Source organism: Mugil cephalus, chromosome 2 (assembly GCF_022458985.1).
Source record: "Mugil cephalus isolate CIBA_MC_2020 chromosome 2, CIBA_Mcephalus_1.1, whole genome shotgun sequence".
Lineage (NCBI taxonomy): Eukaryota > Metazoa > Chordata > Actinopteri > Mugiliformes > Mugilidae > Mugil > Mugil cephalus.
This window is the reverse complement of record NC_061771.1, coordinates 24,752,846-24,777,854: the sequence shown is the minus strand read 5'-3', so window position 1 is coordinate 24,777,854 and position 25,009 is coordinate 24,752,846. Positions and strand designations below refer to the sequence as shown.

Here is a 25,009-nt window from a genome sequence, read left to right as displayed (position 1 = left end):
TCAGTATTAAGCTATTCAAATAATACACAGATGAAAATATATATATATATGTTTTTTTTTAATTTCAAACATGTGCAACAGTAGGGTGATGGAAACATACCTGACTGATAGGGGCACGTCCTACTTTGCACAGAAGGCTTTTAGAATGACAGGTCTGGGCTAGTGTGAAACAGTGTGCTGCTGAGACAACTCCTGTATCGTATGCAAATGAGTGAAGTTCTGACTGTGAAGGTTCTCATTAATCCAGGTCATGGTGATCCAAAATGCGTCTGAATAAGGGCAACTGGACTTGTAGAATTTCTTGAAGACGTTTCGCCACTGATCCGAGTAGCTTCTTCAGTTCAACTGAAGTTGCTGACTGAAAGATTCTGCCTCAATTTATCCCTTTACTAAAATATGTTGGATTCATGTTAAAGTGTATTTGAAGAAATTTAAACTTGTGGGGGAAAATTGAAAAATATATATAAAAATGTGTAATGAACCAAAGATTTTCCAACCCCCTTGCAGTACTTCTGCAGACCCCTGGTTGTAGACCTATACTCTAATCTCACAGGGTATGTTTAGCTATGATTTCTGGTGGTTTGCACGAACTAAGGCTCTGTGTGCATTTAAAGTAGATGGGATGCAACAGAATTTTGAGAGAACATTTCACTGTAGGTCTCAACACAACGGATCGTCATCACTGTCTGTTTCAGAACCATGAATACTGCTTATAATTCAGTGTGGGCTCAATGCTAATATCAGTGTGTTTCATATTGCAGGTTCTAATTTTTGATAGTTTCCTTTTGTCCACTCTTCTGCCTCCAGAGAGTCACTACAAGGAGAAGCTGGAGCGTCGCTGCTGTAAAGATGGCCTCAGGGAGATCCCAATGCCTTACTCTTGCACCCGACGCTCCCTCTACATCACGGAGGGCTGGGAGTGCATGCGAGCTTTCCGCTACTGCTGCTCCACATACAGGGACCAGGAGTTCAACACAGAGATACCCACCACCCCACCGCCCATGACCACAGCTCGTCCCACAACTTTGGCTCCGATCATGCCCACGGCATATGAGAGAGTGGTGTTTGAGTCACGACCCAGAATTGCATATTCTCGACCCAACTTTGGTGGTAGTACCTCAGCTTTATCCATCTTCTTTCCTGCAGAATATCACAGGGCTGTGTATGCATTACTTTTAAATTCAGTGGTATAATAGTTAGCTCGCAAAAAAGTTTCAAGGGCACATATACACTTTTAATTTTTTCTAAGAAACTCTACAGAACATCTGTAGTTTTGCAGAAAGGTGTTTTTGCTGTGTTTGCATTATCAAACAGTATAATTGTATTCAAATAGAGTGGAGTTCATGTCGAACCCTGTGGGGTTTGGCCCACCTGGACAGCCTGGCCTACCTGGCCCACCTGGCCCACCTGGACAGCCTGGCCCACCTGGACAGCCTGGACATCCTGGACAGCTTGGAAGGCCCGGACCACCTGAACCTAAAGTATTCTTGAGGACCCAAGAGCGGGGGGTCATCAAAATGGAGGCAGGTGTTGAGGAAGAAGATTTTGAGGAAGAAGAGTGGGAGTACCTGGATGAGACAGAGGTGTATTTGCGTTCCAAGTTCTTCGAGTCTTGGCTGTGGATGGATGTTGAACTGCCCAGTCAGGCCGACAGAGATGGGTGAGTGTGCGATTACAACTTACAGCAGAGGTTACGGTCTGAGACAGAGGAGTCTCGTAAGTCTGCACAAACTTCATCAACTTCATGAAACAACTTCCCGCCGTAGAATTCCTGTTCACATTTTATTGATTGGTGTACGAATAAGAGGTTAGGAACACAACTGGTGGAATCAGCCTGCAGATACAGCCATGTAGGAGCAATTTTCAAGCAGTAGCAATGCCAAAAGACATTTTCCACGGCAGACATTTAGACTTGAGGGAGTAGAGAAAGCACTGGTGAAATAAATGATCAGTCAAACATCCCAGCGGCTGCCCTACAAGCAAGTCAATGAGTTATTCACAACCATGTAAGTGTAGGGTTGGAGTTTATGAACTCTGAATCTCTGAACCCATCGCCTATTGTCTGGTGATGATCTAAAATAATGCATTCATAATGATCAGCCACAACCTTAAAACCACTGACAGGAAAAATAAATAACATTGATCCTCTTGTGACAATATTCTGCTGGTACCTGGCATTCATTGGAATTGTTATTTGTGACATGTAGCACCCACCTAGACTAGACCAGGCAGCAGTCATCCCCGGCAGGGTGCAGCCTGAGACACACACAAACACACACCGATGGTTGAGGAGCAACTCGAAAAAAAACGAAGAACAGCGCAAGGTGTCGACCTGGCCTCCAAAGTCACTAGATCCCAAACTGATCAAGTATCTGTGGGATTCACTGGAGCATGTCTGATCCACAGATAATGTTGGATTGTGAAACATAAATAATCCTACTAAGAAAGAGATCTGAGAATAATGAGATAATCTGGACGAAAAAGTCACACAGAGAAATATTGTCAAACATTATTATGAATCCTATTCATTTTTTTTTAACCTTTACACAGTAAAAGGAAACAACATCTCCTGTAGCTGAGCTATATTTACGTTTGCCCCGTATCTGGGTATTTATAAAATTCCTTCAGTCCACATTTATATGTGATCCCTGTCTTTATCATCCTCCTGTATGTTTGTGCGTATGCATTCGTGCTATGTAGCAGTAGTTCTGTTTGCATCTCTGAAAAGCTTGTGTGGACTGCAACGTTCTCATTTTATGGTTTACAACCAAGTTAATCTTTTACAATTAGTTTTTTTGTTCTTGCTGTTTGCTTGACAAACTCATTTTATAGGTTAGTGGACCAAAGTTTATTTGAGTCTCTAAATTAATATTTAGACTACTGTGCAGTATAGATTCTTATTTGGGCGTAATAGATGTTAATCATAAAAATCTGAATTTTATCAACAGGCTGGCATTGAAGAACATCGATCAGGCCTTACCTGACAGCATCACAGAGTGGGGCATCATGGCAGTCAGTGCATCACCTCATACAGGTAGGAGGAGGAGGACTGGGAAACTGCGAAATTATATTAGTAATTAACAAACTTCAAATGCCAGAATAATTAAACCAATCGCTTCATTCATACATGCATTTAAGACCAATCACTTTTCCCTGATTGTCTGCAGGTTTCTGTGTTGCGGAGCCTTACAACGTCAAAACCTGGAAGCATTTCTTTGTGGACCTGAAGCTGCCATACTCAGTGGCAAGGAACGAACAGGTCGAGATCAAAGCTGTGGTCCACAACTATGGAGACGAGGACCTGCACGTAAGAGAATCACCCTCTTTTCATTGTCCTTTTTATTTAATTTCATCTTTTCATTGTCCTGTTCAGTAAATTCTGGGTTTCTCCAGTAGTTCCATCTTTGGTGACTCCTCCTTGACTTGTTTCATCTCAGGTAAGGGTGGTGCTAATGAAGACAGAAGACATCTGCAGCGTTGCTTTCAAGGAAAGTCACACACAGGAAGTGACACTGGCGGCTGGCTCTTCTGTGGTAGTGCCTTACACCATTGTGCCATTGGTGGTGGGTAAACTTCCTCTGGAGGTAATGGTGGTTGGCAGAGACTTGATGGGAGGAGACCGTGTCCAGAAATCTCTACGGGTGGTGGTGAGTCACTCTTGATGAAAATGTCATTACTGTATATTCTTCACTATAAATATGTGCATCCACTTCCTTGATATATGCAATAACCGGTAGTTTTTATATGTATTTATGGCAGTGTATTATGGTGGTAAATGGACGGACATTTTACAATCACTCTTTTCTTGTCCCAAACAGCTGGATGGAGTTCAAAAGACTGAAGTGTGGAGTGCAGTGTTGAACCCGTCTGCTGAGGGAGGTAAATGTGGTGCTTGGTTTCCTGTGATCCACCGTAAATCACATGCTAATCATGAACAATTTAAGGCATTTCTCATTTATGTTCCACCCTCCTCATTCAAAAGTAGGGATATATCTGTAATGTTTGGCCCAGATTACCTGGTAATGTCTTCTCCTTCAACATCATCATACTCCTAAAAATATCACTTCCAGTTCTCTGAAGATTTCGTTGTTATCCATATTCTCCTGAGACCCCACGTCCTTATTTGGGGACATTAAGTTTTAGATTTTATTGCAGCTTATTCTGCATCATTTAAACCAGTTGTCCTCGTTAGTGCACACTTTAGTCTGCAAAGGGTCCACAAAAGTGGACGAGGAACAAAACCCCATCAAATTCTATGGTAAAACTTTCTTAATTTTTCTTTATTAACGTTTCTATTTTGATATGTCCCCCAAATTTAACAAATTTTACGAATTGCAACGAGCTACAGCGTCGCTAATTAACAAGTACTCGTTTGAGGACGTTGGGGCTTACATTTTGCCCCAGTGTCCATATATGAGGACATTGTTTTTTTCAAAAACTGCTACTTCCTGTCGAAAGACGATGCTTAGTTTTAATACTGTTTAGGTCCTACTGATCCAAAATACCTTGGAGAAATTAAAAATGCAGAAATTACTCAGATCTCAGGAGGATATTGCTATAGCCATCTCTTTTGCTTACCCTCACTACAAAGTATTACAAAGGCTGTTTTTCAAAATGCGCCCAGACTGTACTTGTGTTCTCGTGGACTTCATCAACCACTGACATTTCTGTTACTGTACTGTTACAAAATTAACATTTAATCAAGCTTAATCCAAATTCTCATGTTCTCTGTTCATGACCTGTGCGATTTATCAAGGATGCATCGGGAGGTAATTTGTGTGGGTTTGAGGCACTCGGGTGCAAAAGGCATTTTGTGGACGTCATCGTTCCCCTTGCCTTGATGCCTTTATAGTCTTAGGCTGGGTTTTGTTTGTAGTGCGGGGAGCTGTTGCTCAGTAGTATCCCTTTACATCTCCCCTGTGAGATCACACAAGATAACCCATGTTTTCATGCAACAGACTGAACTAAACGCACTCAAACTTCAATTTGTCCTAACCATGTTTTATTAAAGGAACGCAGACTGTTCGTGTCGGCAAGACTGAACTGGAGTCAGTTGTGCCGAACTCTGTGCCAGAGACTTTCATCAATGTCAGAGGTCAGTGAAAAAGTGGTGATAAGGATTAAAAACATGGATTGTCTCATTCCTGAACAGCCATGTTCTCTACCCTCCAGGCAATGTGTTGGCAGACAGCATAGACAATTCCATCAGCGAGGACTCTCTGGCGTCTCTGATCCGGATGCCTGGCGGATGTGTGGAGCAGAACTTGGCCTCCATCACGCTGCCGCTCATTGCTACCCTCTACCTAGAGCGGACCGACAACTGGCAGAGTGTAGGGGTGCAGCGCAAGGCCGAGGCTATCCGATACATCCGGAGAGGTGAGACAGACAGAAGGAATGCCCAAATAAGTGGACGTGTCAGAAAAGAAAAGCAGGGTATCTCCAATGAATCCAATGGACAAATAAGAATAGCTGAAGATGGATGGATGGATGGATGGATGAACAGCTAACAAATAGATGGATTAACTTTCTCTAGAGACAATACTTGAATATATAATAGTATATTGGATGAATGGATGGATGCTCAGAAATGTAAATATCTGTTTATAGTATAGTTTCAATGAATCTGTATAGAAATAAAATGAATGGATGAATGTGAAGATGGACAAATAGCAAAGACACATTGAAAGATGGGTGCATGGTTGATGGTGTTAACTGGTGTGCTGGTCATTTGGATCCATCTTTAAATTATTCTGTTGCGTTATGTTTCCAGGTTACGAGAACCAGCTGGTATACAGAAAGAGTGATGGTTCTTACCCACCCTACAGAGGCGAAGGTGCAAGTACATGGTACAATATAGACCCTACCTAATATACTCTATAACTAAATAAACTTTAATACTTATGAGCTGATTATTTATATGATTACTTTTATTCATCTAAGACCTGCGTTTTTTGTGAGTTTTTCCAATTTTCTCAAAACAAACTGAGAAAAAAAGCTGATATCTGAGTCTAACTGAATGTCAGGATCACAGCGTACGTGGTGAAGGTGTTCTCCATGGCTCACTCCATCGTCGGCATTGACGAGCAGCAAGTGTGTGACCCTCTGCTCTACCTGGTGAAGAACAAACACCGACGTACGGAGGGAAGATTCGTAGAGAGCAACCCAGTTTACACCACCACCATGACTGTGAGGCCATATCACGCTCTCCCTTTTTGTAAATTGATGAAAACAATTACTACCACAAAAGCTGTGTGCATGGGCTGTATTAATGAAATGTATTGCAATTTATTCAGTACCTTTTGCGTTTAAATGGCTAGGATATTTCATTAAGTGGCAAAATTATAAAAAGACAGTTTAATTTACTTAATACCTTTACGTGTCGCATCAAATATTTTGAACAAAATTATCTAAAACACAGAATAAAGCCAGTACAGCAATTTTTCATTTCCCATTAATAAGTTAATAAATTAATGTTTTTTTAACAACTACTAAAAAAATCTGTAAATCTTTAAATTCAATGTGTGATGTAAATTTAGCTTATTATTGCTGGAGTTGGCAGTACAAGAATGACTCCATCATTAACTTTCATTCAACCATTCATTGACTAAGATAGTAATATGACTGTTTGGCAAAATAGCAAAAAACAAGTGTAATACATTGTGTTGCCATGCATGTTACAGCTTGGTTTTATTTACCAAAATGCAGTAGTTAGGTTACTTTATTAATACGCCGACCAATGTTATGGAATACTTCAGTTCTTGATAAGGATCCTACTTATGAAAACTGAAGTAAACACATAATGACATATCCAAAAAGTTCTCCTTCAAACTGTTGGCCTTACCACACATTTCTCGCAGACAGCTCTTAAATATAATTTCATGTTCATGTAGGAAGCTGCTCATGCACTTTAAACAAAATAAAACTCAATTCCTATAAAATTCAAAGTTCAAAAATTATTAAAAACAAGACAAAACATGCAAACAAACCAGATCTGATATACTTATTTATTTCAGTTCAATTTAATTGTATTTCAGCAGTGTCAGTAACAATACCTACAGCCTCAACAAGCTTTACAAAACCCATCCTGAAGGAGGGAAGGAGGACAGAGGGACACATTCGACAGTCTAGGCCTATAGAAGCATAACTAAAGGATAAAGGTTCAATCCAGCCCTAACTATAAACTTTGTCAAAAAGGAAAGTTTTAAGCTTGACCTTAAAAGTAGAGAGAGCTGGTTCCACAGGCTGGTTCCACAGCCTAAGAAGCTATCTGAAAGGATAAAGGATCAATCAGCCCTACTTAATATAATTTGTCAAATAAAGTTTTTAAGCTTGACCTTAAAAGTAGAGAGAGCTGGTTCCACAGGAGATGGACCTGATAGCTGAATGTTCTACCTCCTGTTCTACTTTCTGAAACGCTAGGAACCACAAGTAGACCTGTTTTTTTTTTCTACTTTGTAAGTAGTTGTTTTTTTTTTATGATTTGATTCATAATTAAATTGATGTCCCTCAACTAGCATCCTCTTCTGTAAGTATTCTGGTGCTAGACAAAAATAAAAGGAATTCTTTAGAAACTTCACACAGTGATCAGTGTTTAAAAGCTTCAGAAATGTATTTGTTTTTATTAATACAACCCTTTTTTCCCCTGTGTGTGTCTCCAGGGCGGTCTCCGTGGCAAGGATCCAGAAATAACACTGACAGCATTCGTCCTCATAGCACTTGCTGAGGCCAAGCAGGCAGGCATCCAATGCAGCACTCCAGATGTGAACATGGAGGTATTTTACACATAAAGAAAAGTGTCATGTTTTTGGTTGCCTTTTCTGTTGAATATGTCATGTGTGGCATGATCAGTGACCCAGTAATCCCACCTGTCTCCTTTAGTTTGCAATCCGTAACACGGCAGATTACCTGCAGAAGGCTCTGTTGGTGAATGGGAGGAGACCCTACACGGTGGCCATCTCCGCCTATGCTCTGGCTCTGGTGGATCCTAAACGCTACAATTCATTAGAAGCATTACTGAGAGCCGCAGTTCGAGGTATACCCTGCTAATTTGACGCTCATACATTTTTGATGTTTTTGATGTGTCCCTCCGGCCTTTATGCAAAGCTAGGTTAATCACTTCCTGGATCTTGTTAAATGCTCAATATACAACCATGAGAGAAGTGTGGAAGTCCTGGCAGGAAAGTGAACTTGGGTGTTTTCTAATAATACTTCTGTAAATTACTTCGTGCCCTCACCCTCATAGTTTTTAATATGTATTTGCTCTTGTGCAGTTGTTTTAGTTCACTGTATTAAAATGTTAGACATGGTAGCCCAGACTATGGAAATAATTCAATAATACTGGTGTTTGAGTATATGTTCTACACATAATGTAGAATGTTTCGTATGTGGATTTTGGACACGGCCTCTTTTGTGGACTTTGCTGTTATAGATGGTGTTGTGTTGTTTTTTCGGTTGTGTTTTAGTCAGATTAGAGATGTATCTATCTATAGGGCAGTGAAACTATTTCCTGTGAGCCTGTCAGCCAAGAGTACTGCTTCTAGTTAGTGGACTGAAAGTAGCTGACAAATTCTTCTCTGTGACAGGTTTTGTAGCTTCTGAGCTGCCTCATCTCTCTCAATGATGCTCAGCTTTTCTTGAAAAGTCCATGGCTTTGACAATAAACCCTCTACCAAATCCATTTCTTTCCCCTCCTTCAGTCATTTTGGGGTGAAATACAGCTGTTAAGTGAACACAACTATATTTTTGCTTGTCCATCTCACAACAGATGCAGTTTGCTAGCTCTGGCTAGCTCGCTCTCTGAATTTCAAATCAGAGGGTGTGAATATGGAGCGTATTCACACCAGTAAAGTCCAATAGTTCACTTGCTTTGGTCCGGACCTTTTAAAAAAAAAAAAATTGTTTCGGTTTGTATTCATATTGCATTTTTTGACAAGCAGACCAACATTGTAAACAAACCCACGTGTGTCCCGTAGCCGCTTAATCACTGGATAAAAAATGATTGGCGGGAGACCACAGAACTCATTCTGAAGGCCTCTAGGCGGATTTCTTTGACCCTAGCAACAGATCATGGCTGAAGTGTGATTGGATAAGAGCTTTTATATGAAAAGACATGTTTGGAAGCAGCACGACCAGGGGAAGAGATATGGAATTATTTAAAAGTATTCATGGAAAATATAGTTAAGTCTGTTATTCAGATTATTTGTAGGCTAGCAGAGGCTAGCAGAGATGAACCACTGCTGGTGTAGTGATTTGAGGAGGTGTTAAATATGAGTGGTCTTTATTGCAATACAGTGTGGCTAACTCTCTTATCATTATCTTAATTTTTATCTTCATCCTCCAGGTGGCAGTCACTGGCCTGATAGGGAAAACACCTTGTTCACACTGGAGGCGACCGGCTACGCTCTTCTAGCTTTGGTCAAGTTGGGACGTTTGGAGGACGCTGCAGCACCATTCAAATGGCTGAACAGCCAGAGAAGAATAGGAGGAGGCTTCGGATCCACTCAGGTACCAGCAGAGGAAACTTAAACACATTCTGTCTTCATCTAATTACGCCAAACACATTTTCCGGTATGTTATTTCGTTTTCTGTCCTCCAGTCCACCATGGTGGTGCTTCAGGCTCTGTCAGAGTACCTAATCAACAAACCTCCTCCTGATGACGTCCATCTGAATGTGGACGTCAAGTTAACAGGACGCAAGGAAATCCGCTACCATTTTAATCATCAGACTGCATACGCTGCTCGCTCTTCTAGGGTGAGAGATGTTAAGGGTATTTTCACAACTGAGAGTCGCCTCAATGTATTTTTTTTTGGCAGACGTGATTCACTTACACTTCTTCCTGTTCTCTGGTGATTTTGTCCCGTAGTTACCTGCAAACCTGGATTTGGAAGTTGTTGCTCAAGGAAATGGACAAGGAATACTGGAGGTACACAACACGTAAAAGCACATTTGGATATGGATAATGATGGTGATCCAAAATGTAATACAGAAAACGACAAGATCTGATTTCTTAATTGCTTATATTGACTGACCTCGTCTATTCTGTGTCCCTTTCTTTCACCTGAAATTTCTCTCAAGGTTGTGACCTATTACAACCAACTGCATGAGGTGGACGAGAAAATTCCCTGCAAGGATTTTGAGCTCAACGTTACTATTGACGAATCTACCGGTAACTGAGGTTATTGTTTGGGATTAAAGGGGGAAGGCATACATTTTAGCAAAGATGAAAATATTTCAGCATAGAACAAAATATGATGATTATATAGTTTGTGTCGTACTGGAGGTTTGCCAAAAAACAGTGAGTGAAGTATCTTTATGAACTGCAGAGTGCAATGGAATACCTCCCACAGCCTGTGAACTGATAAAAATCTAGTTTTATTCTACACCTAAAAATGTATAAAAATTGCTCTTGATTATGAAAACTGACTCAACCCACCCTGGATGTGCCAAAAACTGCTGTTTTTTTTTTTTTAAGTAGCATATTTAAGTGAAAATGGTGGCTGACTTCCCAGGCATCAACCATGTCATCAATTTGTGGAAATTATTACAATTATTAACTTGAAAATAACATATTATAGCATAATCACAAGTCCAGTGGGTACACTATCAAACTACTGTACAATAAACTGAGTGTAGCGTTAATTTAGGCTTGGCTCACTATCCAGCCTCAAGTCAATCAATCAATGTCTTTGATACTTGCTGTATTCTGCACCTGGACAGTCTCCCTGTCTTGGGCTTTTACATGTAGACACGTGGAAACACGGGGGGGGGGGTCCCAGGGTCCCAGGGTCCCAGGGTCCCAGGGTCCCAGGAAAGAGACAAAATAATTTACTTTATAAGCTCTGTTTTTGTCCCATACCAGAAAAGCCTCCGGCAGATGTAGAAAAATCCTATCAGATCACCATCAAAGTGAGGTGAGTTACTGTTACAACACTTGCAAAGATGATGCCATGATTAGTTTATCAGCTAATCTCATACAACTATTATACAACACCGCAGTTCTTCTGCAGGATTTCTTGTTCTGGTGCAGATAGATATTCTCTCACTCTGTGTCTGAATGATGGCGTATATATCTCTGGTTGTCTGATTCAATTTGAAATGTTATGGTGTGGCATTGATTATCTTTACTGTTTATTTGTCTTGTACAGGGCTTTAGGACCCCGAGATGTCAGGATGGTGGTTCTCGATATCAGTCTGCCAACCGGCTTCACCCCAGAAAACTCCGACCTGGAAATGGTAATTGGATTCCAATACTTGAAACTGTTTTAAACTTGGATAAAGATTAAAGTTTAGCTTTCCTGTATTCTATACATCTTTACTTATTTTCTATATTTGGAAAGTTGGCTAGAGCAAAACTTTTCTGCCCACAGTAGCTGCAGTATCTCTGCATCTTTAAGGAATGTTTTAAAATACTACACGTGTACTTCTGGTTTATAAAAAAAGACTGGTCAAATATTTATGCCATCTATGTATTTATGTCATCTAATTTTGTATACGTTATGTGTGTGTCCAGTTGTCCAACTCAGTGGATCGTTACATCAATAACTTCCAGATTGTGGACAACCTGAGTGACAGAGGCTCCTTGATCATCCACCTGTTCAAGGTAACAACATCGTAGAGCAAATTTTAATCAAAAGAAGTTTGTCTTTTGGAGTTATTGGTTTACAAATACTTCATTATAAGTTAAAGTACCACATTTCATTTCATGTATGTACAGTATTATTAGCAAATCAGTGTATTCAGGTAACTCTGTTTCCACAAGTATTTTTTACCTGGTCCTACCTAGTCTTTGTTTCTAACACACCTACACTGTAACACACTAATACTGTCATAACTTAATGTATGTGCTTTCAGTGAGACTTGAGCACTCATTATGTCCCACAATTTCTATGATGTCGCCACTTCAGGGTGCACTCATGACAATGGTAACAGATGTTCCTAACTATAATAACTTAAAAAGTCACTGAAATATCTTCGTGAAAGCACCAATAAGGCTTGGCTTTGTTTGAAGGTATCTGTTTATAGTAGACAGTAGGGAATTGGACAACTTTGGATTTTTTAAAGTCGACTAACATGTGGTGAACTCAACATCGACTAGTCGATGACGTCACATAAAAAAACCCAGGAGAAAATAGTACTTTGCAACATAGGGATGTATATTCTGGACCTGACTAGGCATTGTAGAGTTTCTCACAAAATATGCTACAGAGGCTTTACTGCAAACACCATCCGCATCAATTTGCACAGTGGCTACAAATAACATTTTGCACTTTGGGCTGGTTTTTGGTATGAAAAGTGCTATATAAATAAAATTTTGATTGATTGATTGGTGTTTGGTTGCATACAAAGCATGAAACTGAGATGGCTGCTACAACAACATATGAAAACAATCCAACGATAAATGTAATGGAATAAAAAGGAAAATGTTATCCTTTGAAATAAAGTAAAACCAGAGGAGAAAATAGAGTATTAAATACTGCCATAGTTCCCTGGAACTGTTCTTAAATACAGCACTTTCCATAGTCTCATTACATCAAAAGTTTATATCGGTTTATGCATTTACATCCAAGATGCAGGTTTACTGAGCTAGTTTATCTTGGCAATTTTGCGAATTAAAGTTTCGGAAAAAATATTTTATAGGTAATTCTGCTTGTCTGCCTTGTTGCTTTAAATTCTTCCTTCCTGTCGTTAGGTTTCCCACAAAGAGCAGGAGATCCTGACCTTCAAGCTCCAGCAGAGATTCAAAGTCGGCCTCCTCCAGCCGTCCTCCGTGACTGTCTATGAATATTACAACCCAGGTAGACAAACACAACCAGACATAAGGATATCTGTAGGTTAGGTTAGCTGTAAAAATAGCTAAAATATCCTGTGATAATGGTAGAAATATTCCACAAACGCATCATGATTCAGTGCACTTGTGCTTAACAAAACTAAACTCAAGTAGTATCTCAGATATCAGTAAATTCACATTTTACTTCACGTAAAATATGTGGTTTTTAAACATGCTTTTTTAATTTTTTTCTTTGCCTCAGACCACCGCTGCAGTCGCACCTACACTCCCAGGGAGGACCAGGAGGAGATCACCAAGATCTGCAGAGACAACGTCTGCCGCTGCACGCAAGGTACACCACATTAGCGGATACGCCTGTGTGTGTGTGTTCACTTGTGTGTCATTTTCCGTTCACTTTCTGTCGTTTCTGACTCTCCAGGTGACTGCTGCATCTTCAAAGCTGACAGCGAAAATTTCCCCAACAAAGCAAGGGAGACATTTGCCTGCAAGAGCTTACACCACGGTACGATGCCCTCACTCAGCTTTAACACGCATGCATGCACACGGCCGCACTGATTCTGAGCCAGAAGCTAGTAAGAATGCCACATAATTGCCAAATATGCCCCTATAAATTTACTATATACATTTACGTTGTGTTACAAGGGGCAATGGGCATCAAATAAATTGTATAAGGCATCAACATTGTATTTCATTGCAGAGAAGACAGAGGAAATAAACTCGTTATCACGGGAAAGCAGAGGAAATAATATGTATGAATGCATGGCTGCCAGGGGCTTCCATAGATCATAAAGAGGTAGGAGGTATGCAACGTTAATTCAGCCTGGGCTTCAGTTCACAACCAAAGAACAGAGCGTAAAGTTACGACCAACTGCTCACATTAAATTACCATCCAGTGTTGTGAAAACCAAATTTGCTGTCAGTGCTCGAGTACAGCGTCTACTCAAAGGACACATCTGACTAAATAAGGCAAAATACGTGGATCAGTTTTTGCTCACCGTTTTATTGCAGATGACTAGTGTGGACTTGGCTCTTCCAATTTCAGCAAAACCGTCAAGATACCAAGCAGGCAAGTCTAAAGTTTGCCTGCTTGGTATTGACAAATGCCCTTAGTGCAGATATGGGTGCAGCTTCATTGGAGCATGGTAGTGGCCAATCAGTAGCAGTGGCAGTTATGCTGAGTAACCCAGACAGAGGTCCAAAGTCATCAAGGACCTTAACAAAGATCAGCAGTAATCTTCAGTTAATCAGAGATTAATTATTGCAATATGTGCTGTAGCCAACAGATACAGTGACATTCACAACACATTTTATGGCAGTTCGCTCAATGTTCATTGCTGCTGTGCTTCAGTTTTCCAGGTGAAGATGTTGAGCGTGACCCACAGCTACTACGACAAATACGAGATGGAGATTAAACAAGTTATCAAACTGGGTGAGTATCGACAGTGTATCTGGCGCTAAGATCATACACACCACAATATTTGAATAACATTACCGTGCTAACACTTTTGAGAGGCCTGCAAGATATAACATTCACCTGTAACCCTGTTTACTTCACAGCAAACCATACACTCTGGATATAATATTTAGAAGCAGTATATAAACTATTGTTCCCTCGTTTGTTCCACCGTGCAGGCGTGGAGGGTGGAGTTGAAGTGGGCCAGAAAAGGTTCTTCATGTCTCACGGAGGCTGCAGAGATGGACTCAGCCTGAAGGAGGGCTCTGAGTATCTCATCATCGGTCCCAAAGATGACCAGTGGACCATCGATCCTGACACCGGCAGGTGGGGAGACCAAAAAAACATTCACACTACAAAATATTGTGATGATAGAAGTGAGAAGAAACTGTGGTATGAGCAAAACCAGCAACAAACTGGCAACTCACAAACTTAATAAAAACTAAAATAATTAAAAATAATTAAAACTGCCATAATCTAAACTAATAAATAAGTTGTATAAATACATTTGTACTCCTTCTGTTTGGGTGAATGGTTCTGAGGTCGATCAAGATTTGGAATTTGAGTAAGCCTCCCACACGCAGTTTGAGTACCACCACCGCTAATTTGCATGATGAAGCAGCAGTGCATAAAAAAATGTGAAGAGAAAATTATTATTAAATGAACTGCTACCTACATGTACATTAACTACTATTTTTGGTGCATTTAATGGAATATAAAACTCAAGATATCACAACCAACTTTTGACAGCGTTCACCGACAGAGTTCTGCTCTGATACAAACTAAACTCCTCTCTTTCTTTTGTTTTTAATTCGCTCCTCCAGGTTCATCTACATGTTGGGGAAGGACACTTGGGTGGAGCGCTGGCCTTCGGCTGCAGAGTGCTCCAGCAATCAAAGCCTTCGGGCGAAATGCAGCGGCCTAGATGATGCTGCACGTGAACTGTCTGTCAATGGCTGCAGGCAGTAGAGGCTCAGGGTCAGCTGTAGCCCACCGTTTCCGTGTGCTAGCTCTGTGAAAATGGGAACTGAAAGTGGAGCCAGTTATCAGAACGAACTTGCAAAATTTCATCTACTGGGAAAATATATTAAGAATGAGGAAGGACTAAAGGCTGAAGACAGAAAAAGTATGATTTATATCACTGTTGAGTAGATAATAATACCAAATGTGGCTGTTTTAAAACTTTTAAGTGAAGTTGGCTTGAGTCTGACTGCTTGCAGATACTGGAAGTAAGTTCTCTGAGTGACCTTCAGGAACAGGAATTGTCGACTGAAAAAAACAAGAAAAAAAAGGAGCCATGTGTGCGAGTCCTGGCTGTAGCAGGAACAGAAAGATTAGCTGAACAACGTGACATAAAGATTACTGCTTAAAACAAACCCGATGCGTAAACCATAAATATTAAGCGGAACTTGCACTTATGTTGTTTGTGTTAAGTCTGTGTGGTTTCCTGATTCTTTTACTGGACTGCTTCTCGGAAATATATATATCACTGGCCACAACATTAGTTACACTAAAGAAACATCCATTTTAACAGTCCTCCGGTAAAGGTTAGGGGATCAGCATGTATTTAAATTGAATTACAGAGCTGTTGATTCAGCTGCTGCAGTTTGTTGTGTTGTTGAAAGTCTTAGACCAACATATGTTTCTGTTGTTTTATTTAGTGGATTCTGATTAATTTAATCAACTTTAACAGCACCGCAAACTAAATCATCCAACATATGATCATCATATGGTTGAATTACCACCTTTCTGTTGCTGTTTCAACATCCACCATCCTCCATCTATTAGGACAGTCATGATGGGGGATTTAGTGCAGGATTGCTCTATTAGAATGCATGTGTTTTCACCAGTGCACCTAATGGAAGTGGCCGGCGAGTGTATGTAATTGCTTCTTAGCTGTTTCAATAAAATAAAGTAGTTATTCCGCGACATTCGCTTTGTTTTGAATAGGTTCTTCTTGGTTGTGTTGTAGCCGTTGAATCCATAAGAAACTTAAATGAAGCACAGAAAGGGAAATTAATTAGTAATTTATGGAAAATAGAACATTGTATATCTTAAGCTGCAACTGGGAGTTGAATGATTTCTTAGTTTTTAAACTAAGTCATAAAAACCCAATAGAAAGTAATGCTTTGAAATCTGTACGCTTGACCTGAGCACGTTTTGTCACACCTTCAACAAAGGAAGCTTGAACACCCACGCAACACTGTTAACACCATCCGCCTGATACTTCTAAAATTAGGCTCTTGCTCGGCAAATTATCAGCTCTACCGGAGTTTCCGTCTCTCGCATGGTGCATTAACTGACATCAAAGATGAAAAAATCACAATCTACAACCACAGCAACATTGTCAACTAATAAAACTGAACAGAACTGGTTAGTTGCAGTAGATGTGCAGTAAGATGTGCAACCGCCTCCGCTCTGTTACCGCAGGACGTTTAGTGAAGTTGTTAACTGTCTGCTGTCCAGAGGATATGGACTGTTCGTCTGCTATTGTCACTAGATGTCTTTTCGCATGCATTGCAGTAGTACATTTGTTGTAGGACTTACATGTCGTGGTGTTGTGGGTTTCATCTCTAGTAAAGTATTTACCCACAGCTGACGAACCGCTGCTAGTTTTCTACAATGACTCACTGGCCTCCTAACGTTTTCTCCGAGACGTCCATGTTTTTACAGTCACATACATCACATACACAGGACAGCAACAACAACAAAAAAAACAAAACAAAAACAAACAAACAAACAAACAAAAAATGAAAAAGGGAGTGCTTCTTTTTTTGGATAAATTAAAAAAAACTTCAAGGTGCTATTTGGTGAAGAGGTGATCATTGGAGCATGCTAAGAAGAAGATGACGAGACAGTCTTGCGGTCCAAGGTTTAAAAAGCTTGCACAGTTTTCACCCTGGTGTGCTGCAATGCGTAGCTGCATTTTAACTTTTACAATGTATTAGCCACTTTTAGTGAAGGCTTTTTAAACGTTGGACCTCAACAGTGCACTGGTCACCTTCTAAGTAGACTACTAGTTATAGCTTAGTACTGTTAATAAAACAGGCAGAACTATGTTATACAGAGTGTCATTTTGACAGCATTTTGTATTTTCAGTGTTCAAAGTCTTTCCAGTGTCTCTTTGACGTGTCTCTTGCAGTATTTTCTCACACAGTCACTGAGAAACATACATTTATAAATGTACACAACGCTTATCAGTCACGCCAAATGCACTTGCAAAACAGGGAGTTATCTTGCTACCTTCCTGTTTCAGACAGGGTAAGCAGAAAAACCAAAACCATATTGTTAAATGCACCGTGCTTCCTTCCTGTTTAAATGAACAATGTGCGCTGTGAACCAGGTTTCAGTAATAAGGGCCAAGGCAACAACATCTTTTTACATGTTATTTCACAAGGTTTTTGCAAACACCTCCACGTTGAGGTTGCTTGCGAAATGGAAATTTTTTTTTTAACGTCTTTACACTTGATGAGACATGGGAACTGAAGCAGCAGACAGACACTGCTGTGGTTACAGTCATGCACCCGATGTTGCAACTATTTGTTTGCAGTATGATCTTACTGTGTATTGTGTTGTTACTGTGTTGGTTGGCAAAGACTTTAATAATTATTGCCTCACCACCTACACTTCACCAGATGTAACTACATGAGTCAGATGGGAGCAACAAAAATATTTATTAACTCTTGGCTTCAATACGTCCTTTTTAAAACTCAAAATAATTCAGCAAAGTTGAAATAGAATAAAAACATATTAAATATATGCACAACAAAAATACAAAAAAGAAAGAAACATACTGTTTTATTAACAATAAATAATGTAAATTATATATATCATCTACTATGAAAGGACCTGATGGTGGCAAGAATGAATAGTGGACATAAAAGTCTCTAACAAAATTTAAGTTTATTCCTGGAGCACGTGGATGATCAAGGTCTGGAGTAGTCATCCTCTGAGGACAATAAATGTCTGTACACGTCAATCAGAGTTCATCGTATTTTGTTGACTGTACTGTACAGTGCAGTTTTATCCTCCTCATTTTCCTGAGTTCTGGTGCTGAAAGGGGAAATCCTAATCCATAAATGTAAACAACACAGTCAAAATGAAAAAAGCAATTAAAGTCTAAAAAAGTTGCCTACCTTGGGGCTGAATTGCCGCTGTTAAATTTGACAGCAGCGTACACCACACTCTCATCCTCTTCCTTTTTGTGTCTGCGAGGTCCAACTTGTTCGATGTTGGCGTAAATGGCATCTGCATCGGTTTTCAAGAAGCGAACGCTGGCATAGTGAAGCTCTTCCTGCTCGTCTGATTGACTGCCGAGATGCTGCAAAGACAAGGAAACCTTTAAATCTCTTAAACATTAAATCTGCACTACAGTGTTGAAAATTGCAAGTTCAGCAATGAATCCCTAATGAGGTTTTGACGAGAACGAAATAATCTGCAATTACTAAGTAACGGGAGTTACCATCAGATTCATTTCAAAGCTGAGAAGCTCAGACTTTGAGTTGTAGCAGTAATAAAAGCTTAATTGGTTAATAGAATAGAATTAATAGAGATTCAGTGTTATATTTATTGACAGCCCTGATAAATAAATGTTGTACAGGTTTCAGTGAAGGAGACTGGCGAAAGAGCTGCATTGTTGTGTGGGCTATGTCTGCACATCATTTAACGATATGTTCATTCCCAGACGTGCTGACAATTACCAAAAGTTGCATATCAATATGACAATCACATGTTTCTTTACTGCTTCATATATTTAACCCCTTTTTTACAGTGACTCCCGAATGCTGGAGCCAAGACAAGCAAGAAAATCTGATTTATTGAACTGAATCACAGATAGACTTTGATTTTACTAGATTTCACACTGAATTCCTGAATGCCATGGCTCACCTGTTTAATGATGTTTGGGCTTTCTCCAGGCTCTGACGGTTCCTCTGAGGCCGAGGCCTTCTTTTTTCTGCTTAAGATACTTACATGTTAAATTATGAAACTTACTGATTACATGTGTCTTTCAGGTATCTAATGTGCATAAGATGTACCCACCTTTTCAAAAGGAGGACAAAGACTAGTATGATAGCCAGGAGTACAAATGAGCTGATACCAATGACTGCAAATTTCAATTCCTTCGGGAAAACTGCAATAAAAAAAAGAGTAATTTCAGATATTTTTCCCCCAATGACCATGTAAAGCAGTAGAAAAATATTTCTGTTCACATAACAGCTTATTAGGTGTACCTATCACCAGTAATGCAAATTATAGTGAGAAGTGAACAAGGAAGTGTGTGTTCAACTTCAGGAAGTATGGTCATTGAAATCTGTGAATACAGCACAGGTACCTTTGGTTTGGGCTTCTAAAGAAGTTTGGTTCACCTGGAGGTTTATGGTGTTTATTTATGATTGTTTTGCTGCCGTGACCATGTACTGAGGTGAGGAATCTATTTTAATTGTGTTTTCTTTGCCGAAGGAAGGGATGGTACTCCATCGACCCACTGTTTATGAGAGACTCCAGTCTCAAGGTGTGAATGGTGGGTGAAACTTTTCGTGTTCTGACTGTGTTGGAAATATATCTCAGTCCACCTTCAGACTTGTTTTTCAGTACAAGGGCACCCAGACTTATAGAGCAGAACCTAAAACTATACCTGGCACAATAGTCAGACGAGAGGTGGAGTTATGACGTCCTCTGATGTTTTGGGCTTCACAGTAATAATTCCCACTGTGTTCAGGTCTGCTGTCAGCGATGGTGAAGGTCTGGCCTGAAGCTTTTGGTGAGTCTTCGTTCTCCTTGTACCAGGTGTAGGTAGCTGCTGGGTTAGCATCACTGCTACAGGTCAAAGTCACTGAACCGCCCTCTACAATTTCACCAGAGGAACTCACTGACACAGAGGGACGCCGTGGAGGATCTAGAGCACATAATGGAGAAACGTTTTGTTAATATTAACATGTGCGGTATACACTAACATATATGCTCGGAGGAAAATAAAACGTACACTGGACATCCACAAAATGAAATGAAGAGTTGATCTGGCCATGGCGATTCTCAGACTTGCAGAAGTATTTCCCGCTGTCCGCAGGGCTGATGGAGATAAATTCATAACTCTTTGATGGTCGACGAAGCTTCTGGTTGTCCTTGTACCACGTGTAGTTAGCTGCTGGTTTAGCATCAGTGTTACACGTCAGAGTCACTGAAGTGTTCTCCATTATCTCACCAGGGGGGGTCACTGAAACCGAGGAACTCTTTGGAGGATCTGTAACAGATGTGCAACAGATGAAGCAATATGTACAGGTTGATATTATCCCTGTGCATTATTTGGAAGGTTGTGTGTATTATAATAAAATGTGACCTACATTTAACATCTATGAGTAGACGCGAAGAGTTGATCTGACCATACTTATTCTCAGACTTGCAGTAGTAGTTCCCTCCATTTTTATATGTAATGGGGGTGAAAATATGAATACCCTGAAGTCCACTGGATAGTTGTTGGTTGTCCCTGTACCAAGTATATGTTGCTGCTGGGTTAGCATCACTGCTACAGTTCAGAGTCACTGAACTGCCCTCCACAATCTCACCAGATGGACTCACTGATACAGAGTGATGCCTTGGAGGATCTATATATATAGAACAGATGATTAAAGACACAGACACTGGGAAACATGACCTCTGCTTCTTAATATGATTCAAATCTACCACATAATGCAATCTAATAGCAACAGCAACACGTGTCTCAAAAGTATTCCATTCTCAAAGTGAATTAGGCCTCCTGCTAACGTTTTTGTCAGCATAAAGAACCTAAGATGACTCACATTTAACATCCACCCAAATGGTTTTAGATGTATTTCCCAGATCATTCTCAGCTGTGCAGCGATACTCTCCAGAGTCAGAGGACTTGATGGATCCAATGACAAGGTCAGATACTTCCTGTGTATTGCCATTCACCTTGTACCAGGTGTATTTAGCTGCTGGGTTAGCATCACTGCTGCAGTTAAAAGTCACTGAACTACCCTCCAATATCTCACCAGAGGGACTCACAGAGGGAAGCCTTGGAGCATCTGAAGGAGATAAAAACAAACATTAACGTTTAGATGAGATCCGCTAATTAATTGATTGTGTCATTTTCCAGGAACCTGAAAGAGGGAACAAATTGTTCATGAAGAGGTATTGAAACTGCCACAACTGGAGGAGAACGGACATCCTCCCATGCCTCTGCACAACAATGATATCTGTCTGCAGGATGAAATGCCAGCAAGAATTTAAATCAGGTGGGTGACAATGGCTCTGACATGTCAGCTCTGTCTATTTTTTTTTTTTTTTTAAATAGATGCTGTTTCTGGTGTGCTCTAGATGGGTGGTACATGTCTAAAGTAACATTTACATGAACACCAGGTCCAAAAAAGTCCCAGCAGTACATTGAATTCTCACAAGATGGTCAATGTTATTTATTTCTCTTGCCAGTGGTCATAATGCTGTGCTTGATTGGTGTACAATACAGAGCAATGACAGTACTTACTGTCAGTTCATAACAGACTGTTTTTGTTCATATTTGTAATGTAACAGTACAAATGTATGTTTCGTCTCGTCTCGTCTCGTTTTCGTCTGCTTATCCGGATCCGGGGGGGAGCAGCTTTAGGAAGGCGGTCCAGACGGCCTTCTCCCCAGCCACTTCCACCAGCTCCTCCGGAGGAATCCCCAGGCGCACCCAGGCCAGACGGGAGATATGATCCCTCCATCGTGTCCTGGGGCGACCCCGAGGCCTCCTACCAGTGGGACATGCCCGGAACACCTCTAAAGGGAGGCGTCCGGGGGGCATCCTCACCAGATGCCCGAACCACCTCAACTGGCTCCTCTCAACGTGGAGGAGCAGCGGTTCTACTCTGAGCTCCTCCCGAGTGTCCAAGCTCCTTGCCCTATCTCTAAGGCTGAGCCCGGGCACCCTACGGAGGAAACTCATTTCGGATACAAATGTATGTGTTTTTAGTAAAACTAGTTTAGAGATGCCTGTGGGTTATTTGAGGCTTGATATATTTGCTTGATTTTTTGGCGAGTAAATTTTCTTGTTCTATCAGCATATCATTTGGTTATTTTAGGTAATATGGTCCTTGTTTTAAAACATTAATGCATTCTCTTAAGTGAAGTAACTTTGGGTTTAGAACCATGCTCAAGGACACTTTGGAAACTGCTAGTTTTGCATTAGAGGACAACACACTCTACCCCCTATCCATAATTCCTCAGGAGTAGGGAAAATAGTCATGCACAACCCTAACTACATCAGCTATATACTCAAGCTAAACTGGTACAAGTAAAAACAAATAAAATCATGGTACAGCATATTTTCATGATTGCATCAGATTGTTTTTCATTATAGAAGGTTGAGAAGTAAACTTACACACTGAAGAAGAGTTGGTATTCTCGTGTCCTTTTAAAGCACAGGAATAGTTTTCTGTAGATACATTTTGATGTTCATAATAAGAAGATGTTTTTCCATCAATGCTTTTACCATCACTGTACCAGATGTAGGATAGTGGACCAGGAAGAGTACAACTGGTGTGACACGTCAGTTGTACTGAGTTAAAATTATTTTTGTTCACCTTGACCTGAAGATCTGTGTTGGCCAACAAAGAGGAGAGGTGTTCAAGTCAAAGTGTCAACATATACACAAACAAATACACTCAATTTAAACCAGACACGTTTTGGAAAATATTGAAAAAGGACTTCTGGTTTGTGTAAAATATTTTCTGAGCAAAGAATATGGGTCAAGAACTAAGAACTCACTGAGCAGACAGAGATTAAATTGATGAATCAACAAATAAAGAGCTTACCTGTTACTGTCAGAGTGACTCCAGGTACACCACTATATTTCCCTCTTGTTATGTTTGTTTCGAATCTAAACTTGTAGGTAGCTGAGTCGCTGATACTCACGTTTGAGATTTTCAGACTACAGACGTTACTTGTACAGTTATAGTGGACACGACCTGAATAACCTGGGTCTGTCTTCAGATCCACATAACCAAGGTCACTCTCTTCTATGAACCATAATATTTTCTCAACTTTGCTATATGAAGTAGAGGGGTATGTGTAGGTGCTCTGTATTGTCACAGTTGATCCTTTTAGAGCACAGATCTGAGTCGCAGTGTACTTTACTGACCAGCCGTTCTGACTCTGTACTACTGTAAGACAGAAAAATCCAGAAAGTATAAGATTAATACATGACAGAAACAGAAATATTTTGTAATTATTGTACAACTCCAGTATATTGTGACAACTGCTGTGATGCTTATCAAACCAGGTGTCACAAAAAAAAACTATCAACCAGCAGGTTTTCATTTCAGCTAAAAAAAAAAAAAAAGAAAAAGAAAAAAGATTGGATGAAAATGAGAATGAAACCTCATGGTTCTGCATAAGATATCCATATAATGTGCTGGATAAGCCTTAAACTCTTCTCAACATGATTTGGATTTACAGTGACACTCTAAGTCGATTTAGCTATTTCCAAAAACATAATAAATGTACAGTTATACACTCAATATGAGCTGGAGATTAAAGGCCTTGTTTTTATGTAGCATCTTTCTATCGACTAAAAGTGCTTGACGGTCACAGATACATCTACCCTTTCGCTCACACATTCACACACTGATGGGAGCAACAGGGGGTACGGCGTCTTGCTCAAGGACTTTTCAGACACTAACCCTCTAGTTTGTGGACAACCCGCTCAAATCCCCTCTGGGGCAAACAGAATCTACCCCAAAAAAGTCAGCATGTGCCGAAAACACAGGTAGGAAAAACAATGCTAAACAACTCAGTTGGCTCAAGACATGACGCATACAGCACAGGCATGTGCGGCTTTAATTGGCAGAGGGTCACTAGCGTTTAGCTGGATGAAATCGGAAATACACTATACATTTAGAATCAAACTCAAATGATCAAGTCAGATGCATCATCTGAATGCGGTCGCTTGCTGAAGACAAAAGATAAAACAAAAGGCAGAAAGGCAAACAAACAAATGAAGACGACTGCAATAATACCCTAGCAAAGTCTGAGAAAAGAGGAGACATATTCTTTAGTGATGTCCATTTGTGCCAGACAACATGCATTGATTGCCTACAAAAAGCTCGACAAAGTCTTTAAACTGAATGTCTATGATTAGTATAATTTGTCCAGTTACATTTGTGATTCCAAAAATGTGGTTACCTGAGAATAAATCAGATAAATGATAAATAAATGATACTCATTAAATGTTTACTTTGATTAAAACAACCAAACAACATAAAAAATAGATATACAATACCTGGTACAGCGAGAAGAAGGACAAAAAATGTACATGTTGCCGTAATTAAACCCATAGTTCCTCCAGTCAACTCTGTCTTAATCAGTAAAACATGTCTGCAGATAAATACAGTTAATTTGTAGAAACTGTTTCACTGCAACACTCATCTGGAATGCATAAGGAAGTCGTCTTGGGTTAAATGAGCTCTGTATGCAAACAAAACCAAACTGTGGGCCAACTTCCTTCCTCTTCACTTCATTTGTTTGCAGCATGGTCAGCCAGATGCTAGTAGATGCAGTTCACACTAATCAGTAACTCTATCCAAAAAATTTAAAGAAAGACAATTGGACGTTTTACGACTTGATATGATCAGATACTTGCAAGACTGATCGTTAACAGACAAGTAAGGTTCTATTGGGCTACAACCACAGATGTTCCTATCAGTCCCTTAGAACTGGCGAAGCAGCTGTACTGAACTTTACGCATGTTCAGTTCGTGTAGAGGTAAGACAAT

The 25,009-nt window shown here is 40.1% G+C and overlaps 2 protein-coding genes across 4 annotated transcripts in view; one reads left to right on the top strand and one right to left on the bottom strand.

Moving 5' to 3' along the window:
• Positions 1 to 16,172, top strand: part of LOC125003633 (complement C3-like) — a 28,589-nt gene extending 12,417 nt beyond the window's left edge. Inside the window, exons 21-45 of the mRNA XM_047577633.1 lie at positions 808 to 1,110; positions 1,336 to 1,660; positions 2,949 to 3,034; positions 3,168 to 3,307; positions 3,438 to 3,647; positions 3,819 to 3,879; positions 5,012 to 5,095; positions 5,173 to 5,376; positions 5,771 to 5,846; positions 6,024 to 6,186; positions 7,659 to 7,772; positions 7,879 to 8,032; positions 9,341 to 9,504; positions 9,596 to 9,751; positions 9,864 to 9,923; positions 10,076 to 10,166; positions 10,860 to 10,911; positions 11,146 to 11,233; positions 11,511 to 11,600; positions 12,690 to 12,795; positions 13,030 to 13,119; positions 13,207 to 13,290; positions 14,137 to 14,217; positions 14,421 to 14,568; positions 15,066 to 16,172. Coding sequence (XP_047433589.1) covers positions 808 to 1,110; positions 1,336 to 1,660; positions 2,949 to 3,034; positions 3,168 to 3,307; positions 3,438 to 3,647; positions 3,819 to 3,879; positions 5,012 to 5,095; positions 5,173 to 5,376; positions 5,771 to 5,846; positions 6,024 to 6,186; positions 7,659 to 7,772; positions 7,879 to 8,032; positions 9,341 to 9,504; positions 9,596 to 9,751; positions 9,864 to 9,923; positions 10,076 to 10,166; positions 10,860 to 10,911; positions 11,146 to 11,233; positions 11,511 to 11,600; positions 12,690 to 12,795; positions 13,030 to 13,119; positions 13,207 to 13,290; positions 14,137 to 14,217; positions 14,421 to 14,568; positions 15,066 to 15,210 — 3,275 coding nt within the window. The 3' untranslated portion in view covers positions 15,211 to 16,172. The remainder of the gene's footprint in view (positions 1 to 807; positions 1,111 to 1,335; positions 1,661 to 2,948; positions 3,035 to 3,167; positions 3,308 to 3,437; positions 3,648 to 3,818; positions 3,880 to 5,011; positions 5,096 to 5,172; positions 5,377 to 5,770; positions 5,847 to 6,023; positions 6,187 to 7,658; positions 7,773 to 7,878; positions 8,033 to 9,340; positions 9,505 to 9,595; positions 9,752 to 9,863; positions 9,924 to 10,075; positions 10,167 to 10,859; positions 10,912 to 11,145; positions 11,234 to 11,510; positions 11,601 to 12,689; positions 12,796 to 13,029; positions 13,120 to 13,206; positions 13,291 to 14,136; positions 14,218 to 14,420; positions 14,569 to 15,065) is intronic.
• Positions 16,173 to 16,205: 33 nt separating this feature from the next.
• On the bottom strand, positions 16,206 to 24,806 carry LOC125003619 (Fc receptor-like protein 5). 3 transcript variants are annotated; one of them, XM_047577619.1, is made up of 11 exons: positions 24,518 to 24,806; positions 23,052 to 23,399; positions 22,619 to 22,834; positions 21,039 to 21,284; positions 20,583 to 20,843; positions 20,225 to 20,482; positions 19,877 to 20,137; positions 19,282 to 19,372; positions 19,129 to 19,195; positions 18,378 to 18,562; positions 16,206 to 18,309 (listed from the first exon to the last, which is right to left on the bottom strand). In XM_047577619.1, the coding sequence occupies exons 1-11, from the start codon at positions 24,570 to 24,572 to the stop codon at positions 18,228 to 18,230; spliced, it is 2,070 nt and encodes a 689-aa protein (XP_047433575.1). In that variant the 5' UTR covers positions 24,573 to 24,806; the 3' UTR covers positions 16,206 to 18,227. The 3 variants fall into 3 exon arrangements, with proteins under 3 accessions (XP_047433575.1, XP_047433573.1, XP_047433574.1); XM_047577617.1 differs by lacking the exon at positions 24,518 to 24,806 and having other exon boundaries at positions 23,052 to 23,709; XM_047577618.1 differs by lacking the exon at positions 24,518 to 24,806 and having other exon boundaries at positions 16,206 to 18,294; positions 23,052 to 23,571.
• Between the last annotated feature and the right edge of the window lie 203 nt (positions 24,807 to 25,009).